At 35.6% G+C, this 12292-nt stretch overlaps 1 protein-coding gene across 3 annotated transcripts in view; it reads right to left on the bottom strand.

Annotated features, from left to right (window-relative positions):
- The window catches only part of Adgrb3 (adhesion G protein-coupled receptor B3), a 695051-nt gene that overhangs the window by 32103 nt on the left and 650656 nt on the right, over positions 1 to 12292 (bottom strand). For all 3 annotated transcript variants that reach the window (XM_058578796.1, XM_058578794.1, XM_058578795.1), the window contains 2 exons: positions 4849 to 4944; positions 3346 to 3385 (listed from right to left, as the gene is read on the bottom strand). In XM_058578796.1, coding sequence (XP_058434779.1) covers positions 3346 to 3385; positions 4849 to 4944 — 136 coding nt within the window. The remainder of the gene's footprint in view (positions 1 to 3345; positions 3386 to 4848; positions 4945 to 12292) is intronic.

Genomic DNA, 12292 nt, shown 5'->3' with positions numbered 1-12292 from the left:
TGAATTTATATAATACACATTTAGTTTTATACAGATGTAATATGATCTATAGTTATAGTCAACATTTTAAAACTAATGATATAACCATGCTTTACTGAAAATTTGTATATATTAAATATTTGGGGAGAAATAATTTTTCTTAGGAAGTAGTGTCTATATGAGAGATATGCCTGCCTCTTAGACTTGCTTAAAACATATCCAAACATACTTCCTACACAAGAAAACATAATGTTGAAGTAGGACTTTTGAGAAATTAATTAAGTTGTGAAAAGCAACACAGAATTAAAAAACAAACGGAATGAAAAAGCACCTGTATATTTAGCATAGTCAGATGCATAATCCAGCCTTTGGGGAAATGAATTTCTACATTTAGAGAATGTAGGAGACATTAAATTGAGATTTTAAAACTGAATATATTTTAATATGGACAGATATCTCTTGAGCTCAGTCACAAAGGGCATTGATTGAAGTGAAAACAGAAAATAAATTTTGGGAAAACTTATTTTCTAATAATACCATGATTATTGGCCTACATTAGGAATGCAACATTCTAGAATCCACTGAAGCCTGGGGAAAATGGATAATTTAACAAAAGAGAGAAGGATGTGTACTGAAGGGGTGAGACCACAGCTTGGGGAAAATCATCCAATTTAGTGGTTCTTAAACTTGAGCATGAATTACATGAATGAATTACATGAATGATGGGTGAAAACACTGGCTACTGTACCCCACCTTCTTAGTTTCTGTCCCACAAGGTTTGGGGCAGGGCTCTAAAATCTGCATTGCTAATAATTTCTCAGGTGATGCTAATCCTGTGAGTCTGAAAACCATACTTGACAATCACTGGTTTTATATGAATAGCTATTGAAGAAAAGACAAAATAGTCCACTCTTATATTGCTTCTCTGTCAAGGAGAACTGTGAGGAGTATTCTAAAAGAGGCTGAAAGGAACCTAAATTAAAGGTAGACAATTAGGAATTAAACTGCCTAATTACCTAATTATTTAAATAATTAGATACCTAATTCTGTTAAATAAATTCAAGCTTTCAGATTCAAACAAATCACTTCCAATTTTAAAATATAGATGTGGAAACTAGCATCATAGTAATTTTTAAGAAACTGGAGAAGGTGGATGGAGCAAAGGAAGAATATTTTATCTATTATCCAAAGAGGGAAATAGTAGATCCTGGAAACCATACACCAGGATCTTAGCAATGTTCTATTGGGTCTTTTCCAACAGGAAAGGAGATTCTTAGTAACCTGAGGAGGTCCACCACGGGTTGCCATATCTTAGCAGTTATTTTACTGCTCTATGAAGACTGGACTTTACATAGAGTATTTTGATTGAATTCAGGAATAAGAATATAAAATTAGTTGCTCATATGCTTGTGATTATGACAAATATTGTGATCTGAGATTCTTCATAGATTTTTTTTCTTTCATTCTTTTTTTCTTTATTTGAGACAGGGCCTTAATATGGTATCCAGGATGGTTTCTAATTCCTCTGCTCAAGGGGTCCTCCCATTGCAGCCTCCAGAATAGCTGGAGCTACAGGGATGCACTACGTATATTTTAATGGCTATGAATTGAATCGAAACCATGCATCTTCTGGCAGATAAGGAAAATCCCAAGCCATTTAACTCTTTTATCAGCAGTTTGAATGAAGATTTAGAAGATATTTTATTACACTTTCAATGGTCAATCTCACATGGATGGTGTGCTAATCTGAAGGAAGTAAGGTTATAACAAATAGAGCTATATATAAAGGCCAGCTTTTTTTCCCCCCTGGAAAACATACTAAAATCAGAAATTTTAGATTTCTTAGGCTGAAGAAGCCTTGATGGTTCCTATGAAAAGTCTTAGGGGATTTAGATGACAAGTTGACACTAGTACTGAAATAGAAATCAGATGTGAATGTAGAAACTATTAATATAAGTAAAGATCCAACTGTGATAAATGCTGGATAAATGTGTATACATTTAGGCACTATAATTTAACATTATTGACAAATTAGAGGCTAGTTTGGGCACTATACCTGGGAGGATGCTATGAGGAGTGAATGATGAAACGTGGCTTGCTTATATCTGAGAAAAAATACTTTTATTGAACTAAATGACTTCAAATATTTGTATATTTAAATGAAATAGATATCCCTTCTTATTCTAGAAGGCAGCACACAGACCACTGAAGAAAAGATAAAATAAGGCCTTTTTTGTCCTAGTTTAAAGGCACATTTTCCAACAACTGAAACTACACAAAACATGAAACATGCAGTCTTCTTTAAAACTTTCAAGTCATCTATTCTGGTGAGAATTTAGCCAAAGTCTGAAAGACAACCTGAGGTCAATGGAATACTAGTTCTCTGAGGTGGGATGTGCTGCCTGGTTTCTTCCTTTCCCTTCTAAAAATGTAGTAATTGTGGCTGTTGCGCGTGCGCACACACACGCACACACACAAACAAAATGGCATTTCAACCTTACATCTGTCCGTATTCCATACATGATGAAATGGAGGGCAGAACGGCTATGCTATGTGGCTTCACTCTCAACAACCATTACTCGGTGGGACAGAAGTCATTTGTCTTCACATCAATGCTTTTCTGCTATCATTATGCTCCCAATAAACCATTCATTTTTTGCAGGGCAGGAGGTACAGGGGAGAAATAATTATATACCTAATTCTGTTAAATAAATTCAAGCTTTCAGATTCAAACAAATCACTTCCAATTTTAAAATATAGATGTGGAAACTAGCATCATAGTAATTTTTAAGAAACTAGAGAAGGTGGATGAAGCAAAGGAAGAATATTTTATCTATTATCCAAAGAGGGAAATAGTAGATCCTGGAAGCCATACACCAGGATCTTAGCAATGTTCTGTTGGGTCTTTTCCAACAGGATATGAGCAACTAATTTTATATTCTTATTACTGAATTCAATCAAAATACTCTAAGTAAAGTCCAGTATTCAACCACTGAGCCATGTCCCCAGCCCTATTTTGTATTTCATATAGAGACAGGGTTTCACTGAGTTGCTTAGTGCCTCACTGTTGCTAAGACTGGCTTTGAACTGCCTCAGCCATCAGAGCTGCTGGGATTACAGGCATGTACCACCAAGCCCGGCCCCAATAAACCTTTCTTAATATCTTCCTCATTCCTCATTCTCTCTTTATTCTTTCCCTCCAGACACACACATCTGTACTATTGTAATTCTTCCATTTGAAGATTCCCTTTATTCATACACATGAATAGGTAAAGCATAAACCACAGTATCTTCTTTAAAACCAAAATCCACAGGAATGATTTAACATCCCTAATGATTTTACTTTCAAGACCCAAATAGTCTTACCTGATCTACAAGCAATGTCTACATCCTTTTCAAAGTCTGTCTGTAACAAGAAACAATAAGGAATAGAATCATCATTTGATGAAGACATCAAGTACCTTTTACTAATCAAATTAACTGAAGTTTATGGATCTCTGACTAGGCAGTGCCCATTTATTATTTTGTGCAAAGGCAATTTCTCAAAGAATAATCTGATTGTTTCAAGAATATCTCTTAGAGACCAAACGTTGAGTAAAATCATCAGTGTTAATAAGGCAACACAATACCTGCTGTCATCTTCAGTCTGAAGCTGACCATTGTATAGAAAAGAATAGAATTTTATAGCAATTTTCTAACCAAAATAAAGTGACCAAAATGTGCATAGTTATGAATATACTTATATAAATGCCTTTGACATTTGTACTTTGTAATTTGAATATGTTGCTTTTAATATAATATCTCATAATACAGCTTAAAACCTTTTACTAGTGAAGCCAGGCTCCTTGAATGATTCACTTTTGCTAAAATGTGAAAAAAAAAAAAAACTCTACTAGGTTTAGGAATTAAAATTTAAGATTAAGAATACTCATCTGGTTCAGAATCTGCTAGAGTTTATTTCTACTTCATATTTTCTCCAGATTATTATTTTAAATAACTTCATTTTTCTTTTTAAAAACAGTAAAATTAAATTAAGCTTCTCAGGATCAAGGTCTTCCAATCATATGCATTTCCCTAGAAATATTTTAAATTGGAGATTTTTTGTGGTTATCTATTTGTTTTTGGTAAGATATTGATTATTGTCCTAAGTCTTAGTTACTAACCCATCATTTAGCCTATTTTATATTATCTAGCCCCAAAATGTTAATAATAAATCAAATATGTGGTTTAAAAGAAGGTTTTTATTTTTTAATATCTGTTTTTCATGAGTTTAAATTTATCTCATTTCTATAACACACCAAAGTTTTTGTGCTTATAGTACCTCTTAATTGCAACAATAGTCAGGACTTGTGTACAATATGGACCTTTCACTGGAAAGGTGCTACTCCTCATGCTCTAGAAGAATGTTTCTCATCTTGGGCTGCATGCTAGAACTTCCAGTGCTTGGGTCTTGCCTCCTACGATTCTGATATCATTGGCCTGGGGTGTGGCTCCTGTGATGTTTTTATTATGCAATTAAGCCTGAGAACTGCTGCTTTGAGACTGGGTGAGCAAGTGCATAGTGTTCTGAACTGAAAACAAAACAAAACAAAACCATGATCTTAAGTGCACATCATCATCCCTAATGCTGGGCAAGAATGAAAATACTCTGCGGTGTTGCACAGGACACCCATGGCGGGCAGCAGCAGATCCTGGATTCCCAGACAATCCAGACAGAATATTTACCTGGTGTCAAATTTAGCCCGTTAATGAACTAAAGCTGAAGTCATTCAAAATGGGATTTGATGTTATTTTATCAATAAGAATTTGTTTTAATTCTCTTGAGAAATCATGACTTAATTAGCAATCAACAGGAAAACAAAAGCTCACCATGATTTGAGCATGCCCATTAGGAAAAGAACTTGAAGAATCAGCATTGATTGGATCCTGGCAGTTTCTCAATCGGCATCTAAATGCATCCTGAACCTGCGGGGGAAAGAAACATTAATTTTCCTCTCTCTTAATAATAACCACACAATGTCTATATTGGCAATCAACCATGAGAAAGTGGCTATCTTTGCTCTTATGATCTAATACCCATTTTGTTTGCTTGATACAAATGCTGGTATACTTCGACTTTACTCCATGCCAAGGAAATTTATCACTTGCCATCATCTACACTGGGAAGTGTTGGGAACTCCTGAGCTATCAAAATGGCCATATCTGGCTCTGTCTTAATAATTCTTGCCAGAAAGCAGATTTATTTCCACTGCTACAAACAATATGTGTGTCTTTCAAAGGGGATTTACTATTTGGCATGGCAAAATCTTTAGAACAGCTTTAAACATTGTGAAAAATGAGATTACTCAATGATCTTTTGACTAGAATTGATTTAGGATTTTTCCTTTTATATCTCACATAAGGAACCTCTGGGGAGACTATTTCTTATCTCCTTTCAAGTACTATGTGCCCTGATGAAAAAAGAACACAATGAAACAAAAAGGGAAACAAAATTGGATGGTTGTCGGCACAGCCAAACATCCTTAACATCCATTTATAATGAGATTCTGAATGAAGAACAAGCAAATCACAAGGAAGTTCTAAGAATATTACATTAATTCCTTCATTTAAAAAAATACAATTATATTGTTATGTTGTGTGTATGTACAAGGAAGTAAAAACAAATTTCATTGTTACATATGTTTATAATGCAACGGTTATTTTTTAAAATTCAGTAAATATAAATAGCTGAATAGTGAACACAGTTGATAAAATAGCAAATGCAAGAGATGATTTTTCCACTGTACAAAGCCTCTGCATCAGCCTCTCCTTTTCTTCCTGTGGTTCATTAGGCCCCTCATAAGCTATCGATAGAAATCTTCACAAATAGACACTCATTCCAAGTGGCCATTTTACTAAAGCTTTGTTTTTCTGACTTCATGTTACTGATATTCCCCTTCTCATTTATGTAATCTGTTTCACTGGATTAAAAATAAATAAAACAAAACATAGGAATGTTGTGTTTCCCCTATTTTAATGGAGCGTCCTTGTAGAGACTACCAAGATGACACATGATCATTACTTTTAAAAAGCACTGATATATAATAGACTGTCACTGTTTTTATGTGGCATGTGTATAACTTGTGTATTGGCTGGGGGTCAGGGGAACAGCTTATTAGGTTGTCTTCAGCTTCCTCCTTGTCCTCTGACTCATTTCAAAGTCACTAGTAGCATCTCTCCCAAATTGCAGGATTTGAAAAGAGACACTGACTGCAGTAACCACACCAGACTGTGCCAACCAGTGCAATGAAGCTTTCATCCACTTGTACTCCCCCACCCCAATTTCTAATGCCATAATAGCTGTAAAAGAAGGGGCTCAGGGATGAATTCAGTGCTCTCTGAGTACTCTCCAATCTACGATTCTAACATTTCTAAATCTGGAATTTCTTCCACAATGAATAAGGAGTTGCCTGATAAAACTCAACAAGATAATTTCTTCTTTCTTTTTTTAAACATGTTGGTAAAAATTGTAGATGTAGTGAAATCTAGTCTGATCACTTTTTCTTGACTATCTGGATAAATATTTAGGACTAAATCATCCAGCTTCTCCTAATAAAAGACACAAGGTCAGGACAAAGTTAGGTTCTTTCAGTGCAAATGCTTTCAGGCTTCTCCTTTCTAAATTAAGATATCATGGCTGTAGGTTATAAAGTAACATGTGAAAAATAGAAAATCAGTCTTGTATTTGCCAGATCATCACTTTTTCTGTTATGCAGAGATTTGAATTGGGGAAAGCATATTTGTTTGTTTTTAGAAAAAAAAATCTTAAGAATCAATGTCAGAAATATAGGTATATGTTAATTTTCTGTTTGTGCCCCAAGTAAATTGTTAAAGAAGCACAATTTATAAAAGAAGATAAATAATATGTTAGAAGAGTCTCCCGAGTATTTAGCACATGAAGATTTCCTTCAAATCTATTTCTTAGTGTTAGCATATATAAAATATGAAGCATTGTAGTAATGTCAAATATTAACTTGACTGGTCTTAACTAACCATTCTCCATTTTTGGACCTTCACAGCATATTTGTCCAAAAGTACTTTCAGCTGACAATGAAATATGTAAAATCAACTTCTATAGAAGTTTCTCTTCAAAATTTCTGTCTACTTGCTTGAAGGAAATGTAAACAAACAAAAAAATCTCTTTTTCAGGACTCACACACACACACACACACACACACAATCAATACTTTCAAATTCCAAACTCCAAAATCTGACAATGGATTAAGGGCATTTCTACACTGGAGAATGATGTCAGCTTTAGGAACCAGTCAATGCTGTCCAGAGAAACACAAAACAGAAAAGCACGAATGTTCGCTAGTAAATTCAAGGTCATTTTAAGGGCCTTACAAATGCCATAATTTAAGGGTTAAGTTGTATGATGCTTTTAGTGCTGTCGACACCTTAAATCTAGAAAGATTTGCAGAAATTGATAGAAATCTTCACAAATAGGCACTCATTTGATTCCAAATCCTCTGTTTCATTTTTTAAAATCTTAAAAATGTATTGGGATAATCTACATGGATTGATCTTAAAAATCTGTTCAGCACTGTCAAGAAAATGATTAGACTAGATTTCATAGTGCATATTTCCTTATCACAGCAAAATGTACTTCAAGCAAGACAGAACCTGGAAAAAGCATCCACAATTATTTGGAAACATTTTGATGATTAATCGAATTATCTATCAGGTAAACAAAGAGTTTTATCTTTGGTGAATCAGGATGACTTATGCTGATGGAGAACAGAATTTTTTTTTTAAAGAGAGAGAGAATTTTTTAATATTTACTTTTTAGTTTTCGGTGGACACAATATCTTTATTTTATTTTTTTGTGGTGCTGAGGATCGAACCCAGCGCCCTGCAATGCCAGGCGAGTGCACTACCGCTTGAGCCACATCCCCAGCCTGAGAACAGAATTTTTAACAAAGCAAGTCCACAAAAATCTTGAAGATTTCAGGCAAATAGAAGCATAAGAAAATTAAAAATAAATCAAACAAGGTGGAATCTAGATCAGGCTGTGCCATGCTGAAATTAAAAACTTCTGTGCCAGTAGTCATGTTCATAACACTGGATAGTAATTGTTTTTGATTTATTATTTATGGAGAAGGAGTCATTTATTTTAGGTAACAATTTAATTAAAAGTGTGTTATTAGAGAATATCATTGTAACTCTGAATTCTTGTGCAATGAACACTTTTAAAAGCTTACTTGAGACCAGTAAATACAACTTTTAAATAAGCCTGTTTGGAACAATTAAATATTTAACATAAATTATGGCAGAGTTAATATTTAGATTTTAAGATTTCTTCTTATAATATTCTGCAACAGGTCTTTGACCTTAATTGGTGATCAGGCAGAGGGTTAAATATCTAGGAGTACAGTAAGAAACAGATATCTAACTACCTTTGAAAATGTAGGACACCTTTAAGGAAATCTGATGGCATGCTGTGAAATGAAGAAAAGAATGGCAAGAGACATCTTCAAAAATCAGATGAGGTGAAAACAATAAGTTATCAAGGTCGTCTGTTGAACACATCCAACTGTTCCCCACCAAAGTTGTTCTGACTGGCTCTAGCTGGGGGTCTGCTCTAAAAAAAAACGATGAAAGCTGTAAACCTTTCTTGTTGGGGATGGATTCCTGGATGAGACACCAGTTCAAAGGGGTTTGCAGGGGTGTCGCCCCGTCTCTCTCCCTGTGGGAGAGAGATTCAGTTTTTCTCAGCAGAAGCAAGCTGGGAGCTTCTCATTTGGTGCTCACTCCGAAAGGCAGCTGGCAGAGTGTCACTGTGAAAGTCGGTGCCAGAGTTAGAGATTGCTGGGGAAGAGCACCAAACACTGTTTGGCAGCGTTGCAATTTAGAGAAACCTCGCAGGAAAGAATGCACAGCTTGAAATGGGCTCTGTATTTAGCTATCGAGCTGCTCAGACTCAAAAGCTTCACCTTTTTAAAAGGCAGTTTTACCTCAAGCTACTCTTCTTGACTTCTTATTCCAGAAAATCATTTAAACTGGTTTTATTCTTATAATTATTTGCTATTGTTTTTAAGATTGTTTCCTTGGGGGTGAGGAACATTTTTAATGTAGTATATTTTTTTCTGAATCTCATGTCTACTGTTGTTTCTAATGTTCATACTTAAATAAATGGCTCAATTCTTTCTTATTGTATGGCTTTTCACATAATTTAATCATTACATGAATAAATTGTCCTCTGTTTCATATGCATGATGTCAATCAACATAAGCAGCATAAATGACTTTGCATCATTAAAATATTACTGGATTTTTCTCATAACAAAAGAGAAAAAAAGAAGAAGCCATTTGCTGTATAATAAAGGATAAATATGAACTGCAGTCTCTAGTTTCAGTCCTAATGATTATTTATTGGAATCCTAAAGGATATATCACTTAGCATTTAAACTTGTTGCACCTTTTTAGTTTCAAAGTACTTTTTGTTATCAGTTTATTGGGTTGAAAACTTTGAATATTTCAAACAGATGGTCTGGAAAAATTACAGTAGCATTTCCTTGGCATGCAAACATGAAAGGAAGAAAAGGGAAATGAGACTCCAGACTCCAGGACCTTGTGCCTTCATAGGTTGCATTTCCTTTGAGCCTTGTGCCACCCTCTTTGAGGCAGGTGTTATCCCAGTGTATAGCCAAGGGCCCTCAAACTTAGGAAGCTTAACTAACGTGCTCAAGATCATAACAATAAGTGGCAGAGATGAAAATGAAACCAGGTCACTTGACTTGAAAGTTGGACTTCATTCCAAGGCACCACTTTGCCTCCACTGTTATGACTCACTGAACAAAGAACAGGATAGTTTAAAAGAAAGAAAGAACCAGAACAATTGTTTCCAAATGAACAGAAATTAAGCTGCTGTTCTGTAATCTTCTACCTTTTATGAGTTAGATAAAACATTAAAAAAATAAGAGGTAATGTGATAAGTTTTCATTTTATTCCTTTATTCAAAACATTGAATTTCCTGTTACTGGAGTAAAAATCTTGCCAAGTAGGATCTGGATCTTAAAGGAGAGGGAGGCAGGATTTGCCCATCTGCATGCCTGTATTCAGGTGCCACTTCCCACCACAGAGAGAAGCACCGTGCTGCTGCCCAGAGTGGAAACAGCTGAGAGGATAATAGGAGGCTCTGGGAGAAAGATTCAGGCTTCAAGCAAGCCATGGGTGGACGCTACGGGCAGGCATGCCAGGGTTTTCCATCTCTGGTATGACCTCTCCATGTCTGGGCTTGTTCACTGATGCCATCTTGCTCATCTGATTTCATGCTCTTGTTAACTTCCTAAGCTCTGAGTGAACTTGGAGAACCACACTAGAAGATTAAGATTGATGCCAATATTCATGATGTAATTACAATTATGATAAATCATGAAAGCCTAATCTGGGGAAGGTAGGACTTATCTTCCCCTGCCAATGAAATAGGCTGACTAGTGGGTGAAGGTAGAGATTTCTGGGAAATGGTTTAGTGGATTAATAGTATATTGTCCCACTTTAGGTCATATTCATGTTACTGTTGAAAGGCCATCTTTGTGTTCCCACTCCCTATTCTGACAATATCCAGGTTTACTTTGATACCTCTAATCATTCTCCCACTTTAAAGCATGCATCCTATTTTATTGAAAACAAAACTACAAAAAAAATTTAAATTTTTTTTTTTAATTTTCAAATCAACCTGACAAAGAAAAAGCTCTTACTAACCCACTCTATGCTTTCTTAAGTTCTTGGACACACACAATTCTCTTCTGAGCAGGTTAAAAATGTTAAGATCAGTACCCTGACCTTCTGCCCTCTAGGCCACTTACTAACTCTCCAAAGTCTATTTAACTCTCTTCATGACACTACTTGGAGTAACCTCTTATCAAGGCCACTGAATGCTACTAACTAGGAAGCTCTAAAAAAATTTCTTAAAAATTCTGTCTTCAAGTCATCAGTATTATCTGGTGCTCAGGCATAGCTATTTTGGGGGAAAAAAATGACTCCAGTGTCCAAATTACATCATTTGCTTTATACTTCCATGTGCTTCATGTGGTCCCAGAGAAGACTCAGATGCCCTATCATTTACCAAAGGCTCCATTTCACAAAAACTATAAGCCTAGTAACCTCTGTCCATTTTCTTCTAATGGAAACCTCCTCCTTAATTCTCCAACCTTATTTTTTTTTCCCCTCAGGGCCCAATTAAATTCTGAAGTCTCTATTATCCACTCCTTTGTCTTCAACGACCAACTGAAATCACTGCCCCACTCCTCATTAAGAAAGGGCACAAAACCGCCTTTTTTCCACTGAATCACACCTAATCTCCCTGTGAGTGGTCAGGCTCTGAGGGCCACACAACCCTCCATCTGAAGTATATTACATGCAACATGGATTCTTTCCAAATTACTATTTACTTCATCACTGCATTCGTCCATCTGTTCTTTCTTTCTTTCCCTCCCTCCCTTCCTTCCTTCCTTCCTTCCGATATTAGGGATTGAACTCAGGGCCTTGCACATCCTAGGCAAGTACTCTACCACTATGCTACTTTGGGAGAATGTTGATTTTAGATTTGATAAGCAAGTATGCTTGCATTTTATACATTCACTATCATGTGCTTATAAATAATTTCATCCGTACTCTTTTGGGAATAATAATAGTGAATGGGAAATTGGTAAACAATTAAAAAATCAAAAGGTGGGTGGTAGGGTTAAGGAAGAAGAAAAAGAGAGGCAGAAAGAGAGTCAGAGAGAACAGTTCATGTTTATTTTAAGAATTTTGCTACAAAATCGCTTCACAGGTTTGGATGAAGGTTTTGGGACCTCATCTGGTGCAGCTTAGACCTCCTGCCAGTGCTTGGGAAAAAGAAAAGAGAAGCTTGGCCCTATTACTGATGCTACAGAACAGCCACAGGATCCTCACACCCTGACACAACAAAATTATCCATTTAAGCACTTTGCTTTTTATTTCCATTTAGTGAAAGGGTTTTATTGTAGCTTATTTTGTATCACAATCTTGTTATTTTCCCCCTCTGACATCAAGCTGTAAGATTGTCTTAGAGCCAGGCACAGCCAGAGACAGAGATGAGAAGAACATGCAGGCACCAAGAAAGCGGTTTCCTAGCAACAGTAACTATTTCAAAGGTTTCATAACTCTTGTGTAGTCTCAATTTCCATAGCAATGTGGAGAATAGTAAATAGTATATGCGATTATTTGCTTAACCCAAATGAATTCTAATCAACAAATAATGATACATGCAAAACATCTTATTAACTTTACATATTATCCTTAAGATC

The sequence above is a fragment of the Marmota monax genome, unplaced genomic scaffold (genome assembly GCF_021218885.2).
Source record: "Marmota monax isolate L192 unplaced genomic scaffold, Marmota_monax_Labrador192_F-V1.1 WCK01_AAM20220418_F8-fsc00091, whole genome shotgun sequence".
NCBI lineage: Eukaryota > Metazoa > Chordata > Mammalia > Rodentia > Sciuridae > Marmota > Marmota monax.
This window is presented reverse-complemented; position numbering and strand designations above follow the sequence as displayed.